General features: G+C 35.8%; 2 protein-coding genes across 2 annotated transcripts; one reads left to right on the forward strand and one right to left on the reverse strand.

Annotated features, from left to right (window-relative positions):
* Nucleotides 1–13394: 13394 nt before the first annotated feature.
* LOC150025798 (protein FAR-RED IMPAIRED RESPONSE 1-like) lies at nt 13395–14153 on the reverse strand. Its single transcript, XM_090304741.1, has one exon. It carries the CDS (start codon nt 14151–14153, stop codon nt 13395–13397), a length of 759 nt encoding a protein of 252 aa, XP_090160867.1.
* Nucleotides 14154–15136: 983 nt separating this feature from the next.
* On the forward strand, nt 15137–16069 carry LOC150025799 (uncharacterized). Its single transcript, XM_090304742.1, has 5 exons — nt 15137–15380; nt 15448–15584; nt 15666–15767; nt 15843–15908; nt 16022–16069. Exons 1-5 carry the CDS (start codon nt 15137–15139, stop codon nt 16067–16069), a joined length of 597 nt encoding a protein of 198 aa, XP_090160868.1.
* The last annotated feature ends 5704 nt before the right edge of the window (nt 16070–21773 follow it).

Raw genomic sequence — 21773 nt, forward strand, 5'->3', positions numbered from 1 at the left:
TAAATGCGGATTACATACGAAAAAAAATATGTATGTAAAATTGTCGTAAGTAACTGTTACATACAGATTCATAATTCGTATATAATTACATACATATATATCTGTATGTAACTGTATTTTTTTTTACCTTTGAAAGTATTGAAAACTAGTTTTCCCCACTTGGATATACAGAAAACATTGAGAGACATATTCATCAAACATTTAGATCTGCCCATAATTCGAAAAGCATGATAGAAAGTGACATGTGGATTACTTCTTAATTCATATTTATTGTATTATTATTACATCTCATGTAACATTTTATAACATATTTACATAGTATGTGGAGCACCCAGTTTCACTCATGTATGGTCTACTTATCCTTTATCGATTCCAAGATTTGGGCTTCACTTGGGTAAGAAGACCATGCTGAAATAGAAGGCCCACTTTATGGACCTTAAAAGAGGGTTCTTGCATTCGCCACTCCCATATGGGGTGGTAAAATGGTAAAACTACTCCTGGTAAAATAACACTGTATTGGACCTAACATTTTCAAAACGGGAATAAAGTAACTGCAAATAAACAAATTGTCCAAAAGTATAGAACATTTTTCCCTACTTTAGACAAATCCACCCTATATAACTCATGTAACAATAATTCTAACTATGAAATGGCTCGTGCAATTCATGACAACAAAGGACTATTCTCTCGGAAAGTATTTGGACAAAACATACAACTTAGATATAAGAATGATGAAGCTTTTAACAACCATTTTCCTCCATCAAAATGCCAAATGAAAGAACACTCATGACTTGTTGTATTTGTAGACATGTAAAACTATATCATGATTACAAGCACAACATATGGGTGAAGGAAGAGATAGACAATAATGAAATTGAATCATAACCTTAATCTAAATTGAAACATGATCTATCTCAATAATTCAGATGAAGCATAACTATTAAAAAAAATCAAACATTGGACTAGAATTTGTCAGATCACTGGTTCAACTTCCAGAAAATTGGTGGAACAAAAAATCCATAAGAACCAACCCAAATTGGGTAAGAACTGATGTGAAAAACTAGTTTGAGTGTAAGAACTGATGTGAACCTAAAAAAGTTCATGCCAACAAAATTTTTAGATTAAACTCAAATGAATGGATCAGATTTATCTCAAACTTATTCAGATCATGCAATTTTTTTTAAGTTGGACATTTTATGCAATTTCTTCAAATTATTACTGTATTATCAACTCTTAAATCAGTATAAAAAGAGGCTTTGAGTTTCATGTAACAATCCTCCTACAACCTCAGATCTCTGAAACTGCTCAACCTAAACAAAAAGTTTCAAATTTGTTTTTTATTGAGATTTCAAATTTGAATCCGAGTAAAAAAAATATTTATTACAAAAAAAGATGATTAAGGATGGTAAGTCAAACTTCTCGATCAAGACTAATCGGAGATTACTCGAAATAAAATTAAAACTAAAATGTTTCGCAAGGTTAGGAAATCATACCTCAAATGAATATAGTTGATGCTTCACATGGTTCCACTTCTAAAATACCTCTGCAGCTACTTCCTGCAAGAAACAACAGCCATTCACAGGGTAAACAATATATTATTTTAATATTGGAGAGATTAAGGTTTAGTTGGATATTTTAGGAATCATGACTTTGAGTTTAAAGAATGTGAAATTTAGCGAGAGCATCAATTCTCACGTCAATTTATTGAGAAATAAAAATTGAGTTGTGCACGTGGAGAAAAAGTTATGCTTGATTCAAAGCTTTAAAAACCAATTGTGCACATTGAACAAACATAGGGATCTCGCTACAGTCTAGAAGCATGAATCTCAAAAATGTTATTAAGTTTTATGTAATTTATCTTCAAACATAAAATAAGTTACAAATTAACAATCATCTACTTTACCCAAAATAAAAACATATTAAAAAAAATATGTAAAGCATATTTTCATATTAAAAATGCTAAAAAAAATTTAAACAGAAAACAAAATATTAAGAAGATGTTAAACATATAACAAAATATTAAATATATAACAAAACGTTAGCAAATACCATAAAAAAAGATAATCAAGTTATAAATATCTTAAAATTAAGAAGAATATAACCTAAATAAGAGAGAAACAAATCACCTTATGTAAGACTAAATTAATAAAAAATAATTTTCATTAATTTGGGACTTTATTCATTTCATAACTAGAACATGTTGAGTCAAACACTTTAGAGATTTCTGAGATACGAAATGAGAAGAAAAGAATCTATATAATTTTTTTACCTCACAACCTCATCTAATTATAAATATTTATGGACTAAAATAACGATTAAGATTATAAGTGTGTATTAATTTTAAGATGTGTATTCACATTTGTCTTGTTTGTTTAAATTCTATTAAAATAAGAATATTAAAGTAACAAATAAGGAATTGCCAAAAGAATATGAAAGGGAGGATAAAACTGTCGTAAAAAAATATTTATAAATTTGAAGATAATTATTAAAAGAAGGTGGATGATAATTTTGATTAGACATAAAAATGGTTTACGTAGTGTACTGAATATTTTTATGTAGAAAAGGAAGAATAAAAAGTGATTTGAATTAATTAAAGTTGAAAAGTTGAAAAACTAAAACACATGTAATGCAACTACCATAGGCCTTAGGGTGGTCGGAGTGGACTGGGTAGCACATTACTCTGTTTCTTTGTCTGAGTTCAAAATGCTTAATCTTCCTTGGCGGGATAATTTGGTGTTGGGGGCGAATACTAGTTTGGGGGAATAGTTTAATCACAACCAAACCTCACTCTTGGACAGCTTCTTCCTGCATCTTTATGACTTTTTCTGCCAACCCAATAAAAAAATAGAAAAACAAAAAAGTTATTTTAACCTAATTCTAACTAGGTTTCACTGTGCCTCTTTCACTCTCCACATGGCAACCACTCCCTCCTACCTCCTTCCAAGCTTTCTCCTTTTCTTCACCACTCCTCTCAAAGTTCTCATCCTTTCTAAATTTCTCCTTCTCCATATTCACCAGTGTCCTTTTCATTCATAGGTTAGTAAGTTTAATTTTACTGGTTTTGTACATATTAGAAAGCATTTGTGCGTTTGTGCTCCTTCACAGAAATAGGCACCGAATTATGTATTTTGGTACATTTTAACAACAAAATGTATTTCAGATTATGTAATCCGTAAGTCAAATTTTAAGTTCTAAATTGACTTCCGGATTGTACTCCGTAAGTCATATTTGAAGTTTCAAAATAACTTTCAGATTGCGTAATCTGTAAGCCGAATTTCAACATGAGTTCCGGATTCTATAATCCGTAAGGCATATATCAAGTTCAAAATTGACTTTTGGATTGTGTAATCCATAGTTCATTTAGTACCGGATTACACAATCTGGAAGTGTGATTTTGCTACGTTCTAAATCTGGTATACTTACGAATTATCTAATCCAGAACACTCTTGTTTTATGCATAAAGAATCGGATTGTGTAATGCGGTGATCTAGTGACTTAGTAGAATGAGAAACATTGTCGCCCGCACCAGCACGTTACCACCGCCAACCACCAGCTCAAACAGCACCTCAAGGAGCATGCACCACCACCACACCAAGCACCTTCTCTTTCACTCTGCACCACCACCACACCATGCACCTTCTTTTTCACTCGCGGACAAAATGTGAAACAACTTTAATTTTTATCTTTTTAATGAGGGACAATTTTGATATTTTAAAAGTTTATGGAGGTGCCCGAAGAAGTCATGGAGGTGCAGGAAGAAACTGTCCTCATCTTGCCACCGTTTCACCCCTCTTGCCAAAAATTCCAAACCAAACCAACCTCTTCTATGTGCACTGCATTATTATCCCTTTATGGAGACCAATTCATCATAGGAAAATGTTGGTTGAACAACCGCTTATCTAACTGCTCCAGTGTACAATTGCCCAGGTGGCAAAAAAACTAATATTAAATTGTTGTTGCGGGGCCCATGATTTTTTTTGAAAAGGTTTAATCTTTGGTTCAAATTTCCATTAGGGTTAGGATTTACATTTAGCTGAACCCTCCCTCTTTCAATTTCTTCTTCTTTTGGTCCCGTGGTTCACCAGTGCACCGTTCCCTCTTTGAATTTCTTCTTCGCAATGGTCTCATGGTTCTCCAGTGCACTATTCCCTCTTTCAGTTTCTTGTTCTATTGGTTCCCTGTCCCGTGGTTCCGTGGTCTTGTTCTTCGTTGTCGTCGTCGTTCACGATGGTTAGGTGATAAAGGTAATATATTTTTTATTCAATGGATTATGAAGTGAAACATTGTTATTGTGTGATTTTGATGTTGTTCTAGAGCGTTGACTAGGATTGTCATGTTACAACAGTTGTTAGAGTGACAATAACATGTATTGTGGACCTTTAAAGTATGGTTTGATGATTCAGTTTTAGTTTGAGTTTCCTATTGAAGGAAGTTTGAAGCTTTTCTTCCTTGAATGCTGAACTATTGGTATTGTTGTTATTACTAGACACACTGATATAAAATTGATAAATGTTTTTCACAGTGATGAAGTTAGAGCATATAAATTGTATGCTCTAATCGTTGAACAAACGAGTTTGGTAATTGTTGGTTTAGGGTTTAGTAGGAATATGTGGTTGGGGTGGGCATGATGTGGGCAGAAAGTGCATTAGATAAGATTTTTAGAGTCCATCATCTTATTGAGTGTGATTTTATAAGTTGGGAGACCATGAACATTTGCCATGAGCTCCATTTCCTGCATCTATTGCATCTTGAGCTTTGAGGTTGTTGTTAGTAGAGGATAATTGTTTGAAACACTTTGCAGGCAAGGCCAATGGCCAATGTAAGAATATAATTCCTAAAGTCCAAATTTAAACAGCTTTGTACAAGTAGATTAATTGAAAATAGAACACGATAGGGTAACCTCATCATAAAAACTACATGCAAATTACTTATTACCCCAACTTTGTGTTGTGCACAGATATGTATTAGGTCTTTCATGCTGTTGACAACCTCCGAAATCTGTCAAGCATTGTAGCAAGTAATATATTGGTTGAGAAAATACATAGCATAACAAATAAGAGGTTTTCTCTATAGTACTCAACACTGTACATACACTTTTAGTTAGAATTTATTACCATACCTGCAAACATCTCACATATCTTTTAGAAAAACCCAAGTCATTAAGCGATTGCAACTCCAAAATCTGTAGAAGCTAGCGCCATGCTGTCAATACCCTGATGCAAAATAAACATTACATTAAGCTTTGAAGCTTGAGTCTAGTGTCATTGTAATTGTCTGTTACCTAGATGTGACATAGATTGTTCTAAGCAACAAATACTTTTTAACCAATCATTGTTATAAAATGCTCAAAAAGAGAGTGTGGTTGACAAAAGGGAATGAGAATCTGAATTTGTAATCTATATATAAGAAATTATCATGAGATGCTCTTAATTTTGTATAGCATCATTGTAAAAATATGTGTGACTTTGCATCTCTTTATGTATAAAAAATGTTATTTATGTGAAGCAGGGCACCAGAATGCAACCAAACATGCCCATGAGGTAAAATGTCATACTACAATAAGATCTTTTTGTTTCCAATTTTATGGTTAATGATTTCCAACAATACTTTTTTTCCTCTGATTTTTTCCCCTAGTTATATACAGTTGGATAGTCGTTCAATAAACCCAATAAATATGAAGAAACATAGTTTGCACCATATCCTTTTTGTTGAGTTGTTTTTATCCATCTATGTAGAGTTGTTTTTATCCATCTATATACCGAAATCACAATATGCAACATGAGTGTAGGGCAGTGTCCAGTGATCACAAATTCACTCAACTTAGAGGATTGTTGTATGTGGTGAGCCTAGTAGAAATATGTGGTGACCACATTAGACTTCCTGCACAATCCCTTTGCAAACTTATTCTCGAAATGTGAAGTGCGTGTTGGTGTTAGCTTAGGTGGGCATGATGTCGGCAGAAAATGCGTTAGATAAGATTTTAGAGTCCATGAGTGTAGGGAAGTGTCCAGTGATCACAAATTCACTCAACTTAGGGCATTGTTGTATGTGGTGACCATAGTAGGAATATGTGGTGACCACATTATACTTCCTGCACAGTCCCTGTGCAAACTTATTATGTAAATGTGAAGAGGGTGTTGGTGTTGGTTGGGTTGGGCATGATGTGGGTAGAAAGTGTGTTATATCAGGTTTTGAGAGTCCATGAGTGTAGGGAAGTGTCCAGTGATCACAAATTCACTCAACTTAGAGGATTGCAGTATATGGTGACCCAAGTAGGAACATCTGGTGACCCACATTAGACTTCATGTACACACCAGTGCAAACTTCTTCTAGAAATGTGAAGTGCGTGTTGGTTGGGGTGGGCATGATGTGGGAAGAAAGTGTGTTAGATCAGGTCTTTAGAGGGCATAAGTGCAAGGCAGTGTCAAGTGAGCAATTATTCACTCAACTTAGAGGATTGCAGTATGTGGTGACCCAAGTAGGAACATCTGGGGACCCACATTAGACTTCATGTACAGACCCAGTGCAAACTTATTCTGGAAATGTGAAGTGCATGTTGGTTGGGGTGGGCATGATGCAGGCAGAAAGTGAGTTAGATTAGGTTTTGAGAGTCCATGAGTGTAAGGCAATGTCTAGTGATGACAAATTCACTCAACTTAGAGGATTGCAATATGTGGTGACCCAAGTAGTAACATGTGGTGACCCACATTAGACTTCTTGTACAGACCCAATGCACACTTACTCTGGAATTGTGAAGTGCGTGTTGGTTGGGGTGGGCACGATGTGGGCAGAAAGTGAGTTAGATCAAGTCTTTAGAGGGCATGAGTGCAAGGCAGTGTCAAGTGAGCAATAATTCAGTCAACTTAGAGGATTGCAGTATGTGGTGACCCAAGTAGGAACATCTGGTGACCCACATTACACTTCTTGCACAGACCCAGGGAAACTTTTCTTGGAAATGTCAAGTGAATGTTCGTCTTGGTTGGGGAGGGGCATGAGGTGGGGACAAACTGAATTAAATTAGGTGTTCTTGCACACACACATTTTCAGAATACATTTTCTCTTAATTTGTTTATTTTCTTTTGGATGAATTGGTTGATATATTTTCTTTTGAACAGTTTTGAAAAGGGTTATCCTGGTTGGATGGGGAAGTATGACGGTGAAAAGTTTGATCATGAAGGAAGCAAACTGAAGGTTTGATTTAATATATTACTAGGTTGATAGTTGATAGTTAATTATGAAATTATGTAATTATATTCAATTTAAACATTTCCCTTGCACGTTTATTTTGTAGATTCGAGTAAGACACATAGTGCAACCTGAACATATTGTCAACATCAATAGAAATTTAACTTCATTGCAGCGACAAAGATTAGAGGCAACCCCCTTTAAGTGGATGCTCCACTTAGAAGAAGAATTGGACATATCAAGTCCCCTTCTTCGCGAATTGATTAGTAGGTGGAGTGTTGATGATAATTGTTTTAGGATCAGACAACATTTAGTACCTTTTAAGGTTGTTGATGTGTGTTTCACATTGGGGTTGTGAGTGGTGGGTGAAGAATTATATTTGCAGGATGATGGTGGTGGGTTGGTGAATAAGGTCTTTGGAGGAGAGGACATAAAGATAGATATTCTTTTGGAAAAAATTGGGGAAGAAAGTTTATAGGAAAAAAAAAGTTGATGAATTCTGCCCATTGTACATACTTCTTTTATTATATGTTGTCTTTTTGCCTAGGACTTCTAGAACTTTTTCTTCATTTCCTTTTAAGGTTTTAGATAATTTAGATGCATTAGATGAATACAATTGGGGCGATGCAGTGTATGACTTAATAGTTTATAGTTTAACACGGTCATCCGAGGTATATAACAATCAAACGAATGGTCGTGAAATTTATTTGGCTGGTTACGTTCCTGTTTTGCAGGTTAGTGATAATTATGAGAAATAATTATGTACTTTAACTTTATTACATTTATTTAGTTTTAAATTACTAACATTAATTTTTTGAGGCAGCTTTGGGTTGTTCAACATGTTGGCCTTGGCACCCCTGTAGAAACCCATACAATATCTTTTCGGAGGTTTTTGCAGTGGCCGTGTGTAAAGATTCGATCAAGCAGTTTAAATGAAGCGTTCTCTGTTGCTGAGGTATTTAATTGTGTGTTTAAGACCTTCACTGACATTCGTGTATTTTTATATGTTGATCATAACAAAGAAGTTGTTATTGTAGATTGTATGGGATTGGGCAGTGACTGAAGTCGAGGAAGGACTGAACATTGTTAAAGAAGCCCTCAAAATTGGAGAGGAACATCATGAATATACTGCCTATTCTCCAAGTGAGTGGGAGATAGTTTGTAACGAGCATAATATGTGCGAATTTGTACTTCTTCAGAACAACAAGAGGATATGTGATGTTGAGGACCAATTACGAGTGGTAAAAGAACCACTGCACAAACAAAACCATTCGTCATGTTCCACACCTGTACCTAAGGACAACACGAGGTCACGTCCTCGAAGGTCACCTCCTTCAGACTCAGGTGGTTGAAGCCCACATCCTATTGACATGTTGAAGATGTATAGAACGTTGTGTTTGTTGGTCGAAATTCCTAGAAACCACTAAGTTAAAATACTGAATAACCATTAATTTTATTTTTTGTATGCTGACGAATTTATGTTCTTGTTTTAGTGTTGTTGTTAACATTGAAGGCAAAATATTGACCGGTTCGAACCTGCAGTCCTTATCTCTGAAAGCCAGAGTTGACAACATGGTATAATTAGAAGTGATAGTTGTGTGTTGTATTATGTAATTGTTTGAAAACTTAATTCGTTGGAATTTGTTTTTAGGTGATGTTCATTGCAACGGGGTTGTTCATGGTTGATCAACTTCAAAAGAATGGAAGGGTCCAACGTTTTTCCTTTAATCCTTTTTTTGCTGTGAGTGGATAGTGGAATTTATGTTTTTGTTTTGATATGTATAGTTTATGTTAATAACACTCATTGATGGTATTCCTATCGTATGGAATCCACTTGCCTCTTACTTTGGATTTGAGGTCAGTCTCACCCTTTTTCACAGGCCACGCATTGGAATAAAATTCAAGAACAACACTTGGATCGTATTTGTCAACCGACATAGCTAATTGTCTCCATTTCCTCCGTGTTAGTTCTTCAGCAAAATCAGAGTATTCTCCTTCCTCTAATTTAACTTGTCTTTCTGGAATAATCGTCCAATGCTTTATGGCTTCATATCGCTCCTTGCGGAACTCATCCCTAAACAATTTATGTCTGGAGGGTTCGACCATTGGTTGCTTTCCTTCAGCGTGTGTTGTGGACCCCTTCTGTGTGCGCTTTACTATTTTTGGAGCCATTTGTGACAAGTTCCTTCGTCAAATAGTGCATATTTTCCGAAATAGAAAACATTAAAAAGCCATAAGCAATATATCAAACAGTTAATGTGCATTTAAATTTGGCACATATAAAAGGCATTCATATGTATGTCACGTATAAAAGCCATCAATAACAATGAGTGCATATTTTCCTAAATAAACAACTTTTTAAACACAGAAGCAATATAACAAACACCTAATGTGCATTTAATTTTGACACATATAAAACCTATCCATAATTTAGTGTAGAATTGAGGGACAACAACATAGTTATGGTCATGCACAAATGGATGTATAAATTACCTCGTCCTTGTGTAGGGATAATAGTCTGGAAGAGGGTAGAATGTGGTTGAGGGGGAACAATCCTTGTGGAAGAATGTCCTTGGGTTTAGGATTTAAGGTTTCGGCACAGAGAATGTCTCCAAATTCTTTGGTGAACCCTAATTTTACCTTTCCACTCTATGCATGTGGGAGAATCTGGTGGAGAAGGAAATTAATTGTTGAGTCTAAAACGAAAACTATCGATTGAGAGAGAGAATGAAACATTACCTTATTTAGAAAATATTGCCTCAGTCCAATATCTTTTTTGTAACCTAAAAAGCACCCGCTTCACCACTGCATATTTTGAATCAATGAAATATTAAGTGGACTCATTCCAGCACTGGACCTTTTTGGCGTAATCCAAATTTTTTGGTTTAAGCTAAACTGGACCCATTGACCACTCACCCATTTTTGGTCAATCCAATTATTTTTGTGGAAGTTAAAATGGACCCCTTCAGCAATGCCCCGTTTTTTGTCAATCCAGATATTTTTGTGTAAGAAAAAATGGACCCCTTCAACACTGCCCTATTTTCGCTAAATCCAAATTATTTTCGTGTAACCTAAAATGGACCCCTTCAGCACTGGTCCGTTTTCGCTTAGTCCAAATATTTTTGTGCAAGAAAAGTGCGCTTCACACTCCAATTCCGCCTTATGCTGCAGTGCATTATCATATTGGTGCACAAATTCTAGGACATGTCATGGAATTAATATTCCCATCGAAAAATGCATTCATGCTCTCACTTCGTTGTGTTGTGCACATGCCTGCCCAAAAAAACCCTTTAAGGTAACAAGGAACCCACCGTGCCCGTTCTTCAAATAACGTGTTCAACCAATTATTGTTGCATAACTCATATGCACTTATGAAATTACCCCACGAGGACATAAAATCATCAACATTTGCCGATTCATACACTACACTTTTTAAATAACGTTTCATACCTTTATATTCCGTATAACCTTGAAGCTTTTCTGGTATTTTCTTCATTATGTGCCATAACACCACCTGTGTCACGCTTTGGGAAAGATAACTTCAACAACATTTTTCATTGCGGACATTGATCTGTGACAATGCCTTGGGGTGGTCTGTGTGACATACAATGAAGCCAACTTTCAAATAACCACACAAATGCATCAGTGTCTTCTGAAGAAAAGAGTTCACATCCTAACAAAATGGACTGCCCGTGATGATTAACACCGATAAATGGTGCAAATGGCATATCATACTTATTCATCAAATATGTCGTATAAAAGCACAAAAAATCTACAAAACTATCCCATTTTGGATGACTTCTTGCATCCTCCCAAAATGCATGACGTATGCGTTTATCATCACCTAATTTTACCTTTCCACTCTATGCATGTGGGAGAATCTGGTGGAGATGGAAACTAATTGTTGAGTCTAAAACGAAAAATATCGATTGAGAGAGAGAATGAAACATTACCTTAGTCAGAAAATATTGCCTCAGTCCAATATTTTTTTTGTAACCTAAAAAGCACCCTGTTCACCACTGCATATTTTGGATCAATGAAATATTAAGTGCACCTGTTCCAGCACTGAACCTTTTTGGCGTAATCCAAATTTTTTGGTTTAAGCTAAACTGGACCCATAAACCACTGACCCATTTTTGGTTAATCCAAATATTTTCGTGGAAGTTAAAATGGACCCCTTCAGCACTGCCTCGTTTTCGGTCAATCCAAAATATTTTTGTGCAAGAAAAAATGGACCCCTTCAACACTGCCCTATTTTTGCTCAATCCAAATTATTTTCGTGCAACCTAAAATGTACCCCTTCAACACTGGTCCGTTTTCGCTCAATCCAAATATTTTCGTGCAAGCAAAGTGTGCTTCACACTCCAATTCTGCCTTATGTTGCAGTGCATTATCATATTGGTGCACAAATTGTTGGAGACATGTCATGGAATTAATATACCCATCGAAAAATGCATTCATGCTCTCACTTCGTTGTGTTGTGGACATGCCTGCCTGAAAAAACCCTTTAAGGTAACAAGGAACCCACCGTGCCTGTTCTTCAAATAACGTGTTCAACTAATCATTGTTGCATAAGTCATATTCACTTATGAAATTACCCCACGAGGACATAAAAACATCAACATTTTCCGACTCATACACTACACTTTTTAAATAACATTTCATACCTTTATATTGCGTATATCCTTGAAGCTTTTCTGGTATTTTCTTCATTATGTGCCATAAGCACCACCTGTGTCGCGCTTTAGGAAAAATAACTTCAACAACATTTTTCATTGCCCTACATTGATCTGTGACAATGCCTTGGGGTGGTCTGTGTGACATACAACGAAGCCAACTTTCAAATAACCACACGAATGCATTAGTGTTTTCCGAAGAAAGGAGTCTACATTCTAACAAAAAGGATTACCCGCGATGATTAACACCGATAAATGGTTCTAATGGCATATCATATTTATTCTTCAAATACGTCGTATCAAAGCACAAAAATTCTCCAAAACTATCCCATTTTGGATGACTTCTTGCATCCTCCCAAAATGCATGACGTATGCGTTTATCATCACCTAATTTTACCTTTCCACTCTATGCATGTGGGAGAATCTGGTGGAGATGGAAACTAATTGTTGAGTCTAAAACGAAAAATATCGATTGAGAGAGAGAATGAAACATTACCTTAGTCAGAAAATATTGCCTCAGTCCAATATTTTTTTTGTAACCTAAAAAGCACCCTGTTCACCACTGCATATTTTGGATCAATGAAATATTAAGTGGACCTGTTCCAGCACTGGACCTTTTTGGCGTAATCCAAATTTTTTGGTTTAAGCTAAACTGGACTCATTGACCACTGACACATTTTTGGTCAATCCAAATATTTTCGTGGAAGTTAACACAGACCCCTTCAGCACTGCCCCATTTTCGGTCAATCCAAATATTTTCGTGCAAAGAAAAATGGACCCCTTCAGCATTGCCCCGTTTTCGGTCAATTCAAATATTTTCGTGCCACCTAAAATGGACCCCTTCAGCACTGACCCGTGTTCGATCAATCCACATATTTTCGTGCAAGCAAAGTGTGTTTCACACTCAAATTCTGCCTTATGCTGCAGTGCATTATCATATTGGTGCACAAATTGTTGGAGACATGTCATGGAATTAATATACCCATCGAAAAATGCATTCATGGTCTCACTTCATTGTGTTGTGGACATGTCTGCCCAAAAAAACCCTTTAAGGTAACAAGGAACCAACCGTGTCCGTTCTTCAAATAATGTGTTCAACCAATCATTGTTGCATAACTCATATTCACTTATGAAATTACCCCACGAGGATATAGAAACATCAACATTTGTCGACTCATACACTACATTTTTTAAATAACGTTTCATACCTTTATATTGCGTATATCCTTGAAGCTTTTCTGGTATTTTCTTCATTATGTGCCATAAGCACCACTTGTGTCACGCTTTGGGAAAGACAACTTCAACAACATTTTTCATTGCCCTACATTGATCTGTGACAATGACTTGGGATGGTTTGTGTGACATACAGCGAAACCAACTTTCAAATAACCACACGAATGCATCAGTGTCTTCCGAAGAAAGGAGTCCACATCCTAACAAAATGCACTGCCTGTGAGGATTAACACTGATAAATGGTGCAAATGACATATCATACTTATTCGTCAAATATGTCGTATCAAAGCACAAAAAATTTCAAAAACTATCACATGTTGCACGACTTCTTGAATCTGCGCAAAATACATGACTTATGCGATTATCATCACCTAAATCAATGTCAAAGTAAAATTGGGGGTTAAGTTCCCTCATATGATAAAAATGATTTAAGAGTGCTTTGCCATCTCCTTCCTTCCCCAACGCTCTTCTACTTTTGGCAACATAATTACGGACATCTCGTTCAACAAATTCCATATTGTCATACCCACTCTCTGCAGAAACAAAAGATTGAAAAGTCTTATTTATCCGAACTCTAGCGTCATTATTTATATCAACCACTATTTTTGCGTGTAAACTTATTGTTCTATTTCCTCTAAATAACCTAGACTTGGTTGGGCTCATGTCATGTGAATGTTCTTCGTGCACTATCATGATATACCACTTATTGTCTTTGATGTCAATAGTAATACGAGCTGGATATTCATGTTTATGAGTTGGAAGGGTGTTAACTTCAGTGAGAATGTATGACATATATTTTCCCGCTCTTGCACAAACCAACAAGAAGTATCTTAATTTTTTGTCTTTTCCTCTCTTCGAACTTCTTGTTCTAATTCTAAAACCTTTTCTGATGGCATATTCTCTGTAAAAAATTTTAACAGCATATGCGTTGTCAAATGACATGCCAACGATAGGAACTATTTCACTAACATCTTTAACATTAGGACCTATGTTATCAATTTCTTGCGAAGGTTGACCGTCATCAAACAAGGAAATGTCATCAAGAGAAATATTATCCATATCTATCCAAAGCTGCATTATATACAAATTTCATATCGCAAATTAACACATGTTATTTGTTAACAAATATGTCCAAATTTTTATCAAAACTAGGGTTTTTTGTGACTTTGGAACTAAAATATGTAATAAGGTCCCACAATATTTGGTGCGAAAAATTACACAATTAAGAGGTTTAACACAGCTCATATGCAACCATACTTGTTATTGTCATCACATTTTACAGATTATTTGTAAACAAACACATTGTTCAGAATTATAGTTTTTGGAAATAGAATGACAAGTAGGGTTTTTTTTCCTATTAAAGTGAAATGTCCAAATATTGCATGGTTTGGCATAAAAAATGAAGTTTCATGCATGAACTCCAACCAAACAATGAAAACTTTAATTAAAATGCCCTAACATTGTGTATAACTCTAATAAATACATGTGTATTAAATATGTGCAAAACTTGTGGGTCATGCACTCATTGGAGTACATGGAATGAAGGAGGTGGATGAAGACTCAATATATTAATACATGTGGGTGCCACCTTAAACAACACTGCAAAAAAATAAATGTTTGACGCTGCAAAAGGCCAAATGCTGGTGGTGGAAGATGAGAATGGAAGGTGGTGGGTGTTGTATGCAATAAAGCCACGAAAATGGTGCTACTTGTGGGAAAGGAGTTGTAATAATGCAACTCAACCACCACTGTGCTGAAGTGACAATTGTGCCAGAATAATAAATACCACTGTGCTGTCATAATTAATCTAAAATGGTTGAAATGAATGCTGTCATAAAAAATGCTTCAAATAAATGTTGTCATAAAAAGTGCTTCAAATAAATGCTATAGATATGTCAAATTCAAGAGTGCACCACCGTCGTTTGGATGGTTCTTTCTTAGACAAAGAAGAAACCATTGCTAAACCACTATACTGCATGTTTTGAAACATCAAAATAGTATTCAATCATACTTTAGCTTTGTTGTGTTCACTATCACTTTCAATGGAGCAATGGGAAAACCTTGACATTGACATCAGTGACCTTACAAGCTTCATGCACCGTTGTAACACCAACACAAGTCTCATTTCAGGTCAAGCCGGTAATGTGCAAGCAGTTATCCTTAATCGCAACTCCAAAGAAGCAGTCAACACTCAAGAATTTATAAACAATATAGCTAACGAAAATCATAGGCGTGATTTTGATTCCAACCCATGGAATTGGGCACATCATTTTCTCAACTTTCATGGTAATGTTATGACAATCATTTACAGTTTAACAGTTATTGGTGTGCAAAAAAAGTATTTTTTTTTAAGGACAAATTGATGGACATAATTGTGAGAAGATATCTTCTTTGGCTAACATTAAGCAACATTCTGTTTTTCCCTTGCTTACTTGTGTTGTGAAAGAATGTCAACCAAATGGTTTAGGAGACATGTTAATAACTATTAAGGTATTATATGGCTTATGTACTCTTTCGATCCTTTCACTTTATGCAACACAAAAATCACTATTATACACATCTTTATTATAGGATCCAACTGGAACAGTTAGAGCAAGTGTACACGCAAAGGTGTTAAAAGATCCGGAATTTGGATCACAAATTGCAGTAGGATCAGTCTTAGTGCTAAAGAATGTATTTATCTTCCATAAAACTCTTTTTTCAAATAAGTCCATACCAGATTTCATGAAAGCATTAATGTTGTTATAGGTAGCCATATTTAGTCCAAATCAAAGAGTATTCTACCTTAATATAATCGTAAACAACATTGTTAAGGTATGTGACTTTCATTATAACTATAGCACAAACAAGTGTGCCTTTTGTTACAATATTCATGCCTATAGGTTTTAAAATTTGACATATGTACACCATCTCATTCATGCCTATAGGTTTTCAAATTTGACCATCTGAAGAGGAAGTTCATTGTTGTCATCTAGTAATACGCGATCCACCAATTTTTAGGTACAGTTTCAAAAAAATTATATACTTAAAAACAATGTCCTATATCCAATATTGTAATTCACATTTCAATATCCAAAATATATTCAGATGCAAAGAAATTGAAAATATTGAATAAGATGGAGGAAGACAGAATCCGACATTCAAGGATGGTTTAAACTTCCACATCTTACAAACATGCCTATATGCACAATGAAGACTATTATTATATAATTGAGGATACAAAATTGTATTTATAATTTATAAGCACATGTTTGAACAATGCTTATTACATGTGTTAAGTGAATTTTTTGGTTACTTGTCCTTCTTAGCTTGTATGAACTTAGTTTATGTGTGTTGACACTGCCATACATTCAAATATAAAAAATATGTTCACTTCAACCACATAAATGGAAGACAATTAAAATTAAAAAACACTTCAAAAAGTCCAACCAAATTACAGTTACTAAAATTACAACGCAGTTGCTAAATACATGTCTTAAATTCTCTAACCACATTACACCCAATGAAATAAACATGTATCATTCCTAACAACTACTTCGTAAGAAACATACCTAAGTACTAAACATGTCATGTATGATCCCTTTAAATTATGACTAACAAAATCATTTTTTTCCCTTTCCATACCTAGTCCATGGTGATTTCATCACAGCCGACTTTGCACGTTTCCTTGCTCTATGCTTCACTCGGGTGAATATGTTACTTTTTTCTTCTCCCCCATCTTGGTCTTTGGGTACGTCTTGCTCTTGGGGTACATCTTGCTCTTTGACTACGTCTTGTTGTTCGGGTACATGTTGCTCTTCGGGTAAGCCTTGTTCATCGGGTAGGCCTTGCTCTTCAGGTACGCCTTGTTTTTCAGGTATGCCTTGCTCATCGGGTTCGTCTTTATCATCAACGTAAGACGTCTACATATGTTCGTCATCATCTACAGAAGGACTATCACGCACATAAGATTTTGCACGTGCACTTAAAAATTCTTGTAACTCTTTCAACTCCTTATCCAAATTGCTGATGACAACCTGTTGTTCCTTTGCTTGGCGAAGCATATCAACTACTTTCACCTTCATTTTACCATAGTCCTTTTTTTACATGTCAGTTGTAAATCCACGTCGAACTACCTCAAATGCTTGTACAACGAATTCTTTTTGCAACTCTTCATTGGACGCAGATAATGTTGATCAAGAGTGATCAAAGGCTTTGAAGAATCCAAATCCAAGTGTTTGATGCAAGACTGAAGTTGCTGCTGTGTTTAGGATAGGATCTGGGTAGTTTAAATGTGTAATCCACTCTTTGTTGAATCTAAAGCTAATGTGTTTAAAAACCTTTTTGAGTTTAAAGTGTTTTCCAAAGTAAGTGAAAAACAACCTGTTGTTTTGTCGAAACAACCGGTTGTTTTGTCGAAACAACTGGTTGTTTTACTCTTAGGTGTTTTTGAAAAGGTTGAAAACTGTTTCGGTTGGTTGACTTGCTGTCAAACCAAAACTATCGATTGTTTCGTGGTTTCAATCGATTGTTTCTTTGAAAATCCTAACAAAATTATGTTTTTTTAGTTGAGTGTGCTTTAAATGATTTCCAACTGAATACGCTCCTCTATTAAATGCTTTGACCAATCTTTGAAAGATATAAATAGTTTGTTTATGTTTTATAACAAAGAAGAAAAATAGATTTGAGTTTTTCGGTTGTGAAAGATTGCTTTCAAGTTTTGAACATTCACATCAAGTTTTGGGTTTTCTCAAGAAAGAGTGGAATATATGTATTGATTTCAGATTGTTCTGTAAACAAGTGTAATTTGTTCTGAATTTTCTGTAAATTCTGGTGTTGTTGCCAAGGAGTGTTGTGTGCTCTTGAGGTGGTCAAGATCAACATTCTTGGTGTGTGTTCTGCCAAAGAGAGTGTGTTTCTTGAAGGGTTCAAGTCACTTCTTTGGTGGTTTGTGTGTAATCTGTTTTGATTGTTTAGTGGATTGCCCAGTGGCTTCTAGGGACTGGATGTAGCTCTTGGTTTAAGAGTATACCAATATAAACTGTTTGTGTATCTCTTTCTTCCCTTAAACTCATTTAAATTCAACTGTTATTGTTTTACTGGTATAACCAATCGATTGTTTCGCAGAAACAATCGATTGTTTTTCTGGTGCTTTGCTGTTTTGTGCTTAATTTCTTTGCTAACTGAATTTCTGATTTAGTTTCATACAAAAGATTTTGTTCTAGCTGAAAAGTTTTCAAAAACCCCTCTTAAACAATCCACCCCCTCTCGTTTAAAGCCATACATTCTAACAGATAAGTCCACAATAACCTGTTCACGCAAACAACAAATACCAACATAAATGAAAAAAAAAACTAAGTATTGTACATTAAATAAAAAATTTCAATGTATTCTACACACCACATTTTGTTGCAGTCCAAATGCAATTTCAATGTCACCCAGCCTAACATCCATCCAATGTGTGATACGAGGATATCTATTTCCAATTCTCGGCATTTGTCGCTTGTAAGAGAACAAATGTTCAAGAGCCCATATCGAAACAATTCATGTCAAATTAATGCCAGTAACCAGAAAATGTATGGGAATCATTACACATACGAAGTAAACATTTTAAATTACCTGCATCAAGTACACACAACCACGAACATGGATATATGTAGCATTAGTTTTCCTCCTCATACACATTGAAGCTGAACACAAACTCTCAACCAAAAAGTCATAAACTAAACCTCCCCAATTAAACCTACCCAATTCGCGCAGATCATCCACAACCCTAAACAACCCACCAGGAACAAAACCCATTCTACTTGGAAATAAAAACTCTAACATTCCTATCAAGATGTCCAGCCTGCAAAAGTCATCTATGGAACATTCATTACGATGTTTAACAATTTCATCATAAATCATTTTCACAGATACATGACTACTTTTAAAAAAACTCCTACTCTTACAATTGTTTTCTGATTTTTCTAAGTCAAATTTGTCTCCCACAACTCTAAGACCTATACCTAAACAAACATCTAACAAACTAAATGGGACAACTCTAGAACTAACTAGAAAACCATGACTTCTCTCCACCCACCTAGTAGATAACTCCCTTAAAAGGCAACGACTCAATTTCAGGTTCCCATCCAACACAATTAGCCAACCAAAGGGGGTTGACTGAATAATACACTTTTCTTCAGCACTTAAGGTTTTGTGCAAACTTCCCAAAAATTTAGGCCTGCAATAATGCCTAAAAACTTGCATTTATAAAAAAATGTACACTTTACTAAGAATGTGATGTCATCGTATGCCTAAGAAAATTAATCATATTGGAAATCAAGCCTTATCATCCACAAAAGATTTTGCATGACTACTTTCTTGAGTTGTCATTATATCCTAGAAAACATAAAAAAACAACAATGAATACGTTATTCAAAACCAAACAACAATGAAAGAACATCAATCTTTAAAAAATCAAACAATTCACAGTTAATGTATTATGTAAATGTGCTTATGCAATAAATTGACTTTGGCTCAACACAAGGAACATAAGAAGGACAAAAACCTTACATTATTCCCCACCCCACCCTAACTAATAACAGAACAAACCTAACATTTTAAGAAAAAGTTACCCTACCTCTGTTATAGAACTATAATGTGGGTCACTAGATATTCCCTCTAGGGTCACCACATTCTGTAACTGTCTAAGTTGAGTGAATTTTGTGGTTAATTCACACTTTCCTACTCTTCTGGGTTATAAAGAACCCATTTAACCCACTTTCTCCCCAACTCATGGCCCACCCTTCACCAACATGAACACTCAATTCCCATATTCAGGAAAAAGTTTCATTGGGTCTGTGCACGAAGTGTAATGTGGGTCATCACATATTAAACCACTTTGTCCCCAGCTCATGCCCCACTACAACCAAGACGAACACTCAATTCCCATTCCAAGAAAAAGTTTCCTTGGGTATGTGCAGGAAGTAAAGTGTGGGTCACCACATATTCCCTATAGGGTCACCATTAGAGGTGGCAAAGCGGGCTAGCCCGCCCCGCATTGGTTCACCCCGCGTTTGGCCCACCCCGCAAAGTTATTGCGGGCTAGAATTCCCGACCCGCCCCGCATAAGAGCTGGCCTGCGGGTTTGCGGGCCAGCCCGCGTTCTTTTTTTTTTTTACATTTTTTTCTTAAAAAATTGTCAAATTAAATCTATATAATTGTTACTATCAAACCTAAATTTTTTTTTCTTCCTTTTCAAACATAGTCAAACATCAAAACATTAAACATTAAGATAAATATCAAATATCACTATTCTTCTACTTCCAAAACATTAAAAATACCTAATTCCAAAACATTAAACATAAACATAAACATAAATTCAAAAACATTAAACATAAACATTATTGACATTCTTCCATTTCAATAACATTGGATGCCGCCTTAGAAAAATTTTCATCCATTTTTTTTTCTTGCGGGTTAGCGGGCCAGCCCGCCCCGCCCCGCTGCTGGCCCGCGCAGGCCGCGGGTTAATGCAGGGCGGGCTAATGCGGGTTAGCGGGTTGAAAAGGTCAGTCCGCCCCGCTTTGCCATCCCTAGTCACCATTTGATTATATTCACATAGTTGAATGAATTTTGTGCCCAGTTCACACTGCTCTACACTCATGGTCTCTAAACACTTTAATTAAACTACTTTGTCCTCACCTCATGCCCCACTACAACCAACACGAACACTCACTTCCCATTTTCAGAAAAAGTTTCCCCACATCATGCCCATCCGAACAAACATGAACACTCATTTCATATTTCCATAACAAGTTTCACTGGGTTTGTACAGGAAGTGTAAAGTGGGTCACCACATATTCCCTGAAGGGTCACTACATATTGTCACTCTCTAACTTGACTGAATTTTGTGGTTAATTCATACAATCCTACTCTCACAACCTCTAAGTAACTCATTTAACCCACTTTCTCCCTACCTCGTGTCCCTCCCTAACCAACACGAACACAATTGACATTTCAAGAAAAAGTTTCTCTGTTAGGTCTTTGCAGGAAGTGTAATGTGGGTCACCACATACTCCTACTAGGGTCACCACATACTACAACGCTCTAAGTTTACTGGATTTCTGCTCACTTGACATTGCCTTACACTCATGTCCTCTAAAGTTCTGATCTAACATACTTTCTCCCCACATCATGCCCATCCCAACAAACATGAACACTCACTCCATATTTCCATAACAAGTTTCACTAGGTTTGTACAGGAAGTGTAAAGTGGGTCACCACATATTCCCTGAAGGGTCACCACATACTGTCACTCTCTAACTAGACTAAATTTTGTGGTTAATTCACACGGTCCTACTCTCACAGCCTCTAAATAACTCATTTAACCCATTTTCTCCCCACCTCGTGTCCCTCCCTAACCAACATGGACACAATTGACAATTCAAGAAAAAGTTCACCTGTTAGGTCTGTGCAGGAATTGTAATGTGGGTCACCACATACTCCTACTAGGGTCACCAGATACTGCAACCCTTTAAATTTAGTGAACATTGTGGTTACTTCACACTATCCTACTTTGATGGCCTATAAAAAACTGATTTAACCCACTTTCTCCCCACCTCGTGCCCTTCCCCAACCAACATCTACACTAACACCAACACTCTCTTTTTACCTTTCTTATCCATGTCAACATTACAGAATTTCCTTAAAAATTTT

Source organism: Phaseolus vulgaris, chromosome 7 (genome assembly GCF_051622355.1).
Source record: "Phaseolus vulgaris cultivar YP4 chromosome 7, ASM5162235v1, whole genome shotgun sequence".
Taxonomy (NCBI): Eukaryota; Viridiplantae; Streptophyta; class Magnoliopsida; order Fabales; family Fabaceae; genus Phaseolus; species Phaseolus vulgaris.

Bases quoted from the DNA above. Each gene is read 5' to 3' on its own strand.
- LOC150025798 (XM_090304741.1), bottom strand. From the start codon at position 14,153: ATGGATAATATTTCTCTTGATGACATTTCCTTGTTTGATGACGGTCAA.
- LOC150025799 (XM_090304742.1), top strand. From the start codon at position 15,137: ATGGAGCAATGGGAAAACCTTGACATTGACATCAGTGACCTTACAAGC. The intron at 15,381-15,447 runs GTAATGTTATGA...TTTTTTTTTAAG, and splicing joins TCATTTTCTCAACTTTCATG to GACAAATTGATGGACATAAT. The intron at 15,768-15,842 runs GTATTTATCTTC...ATGTTGTTATAG, and splicing joins CAGTCTTAGTGCTAAAGAAT to GTAGCCATATTTAGTCCAAA.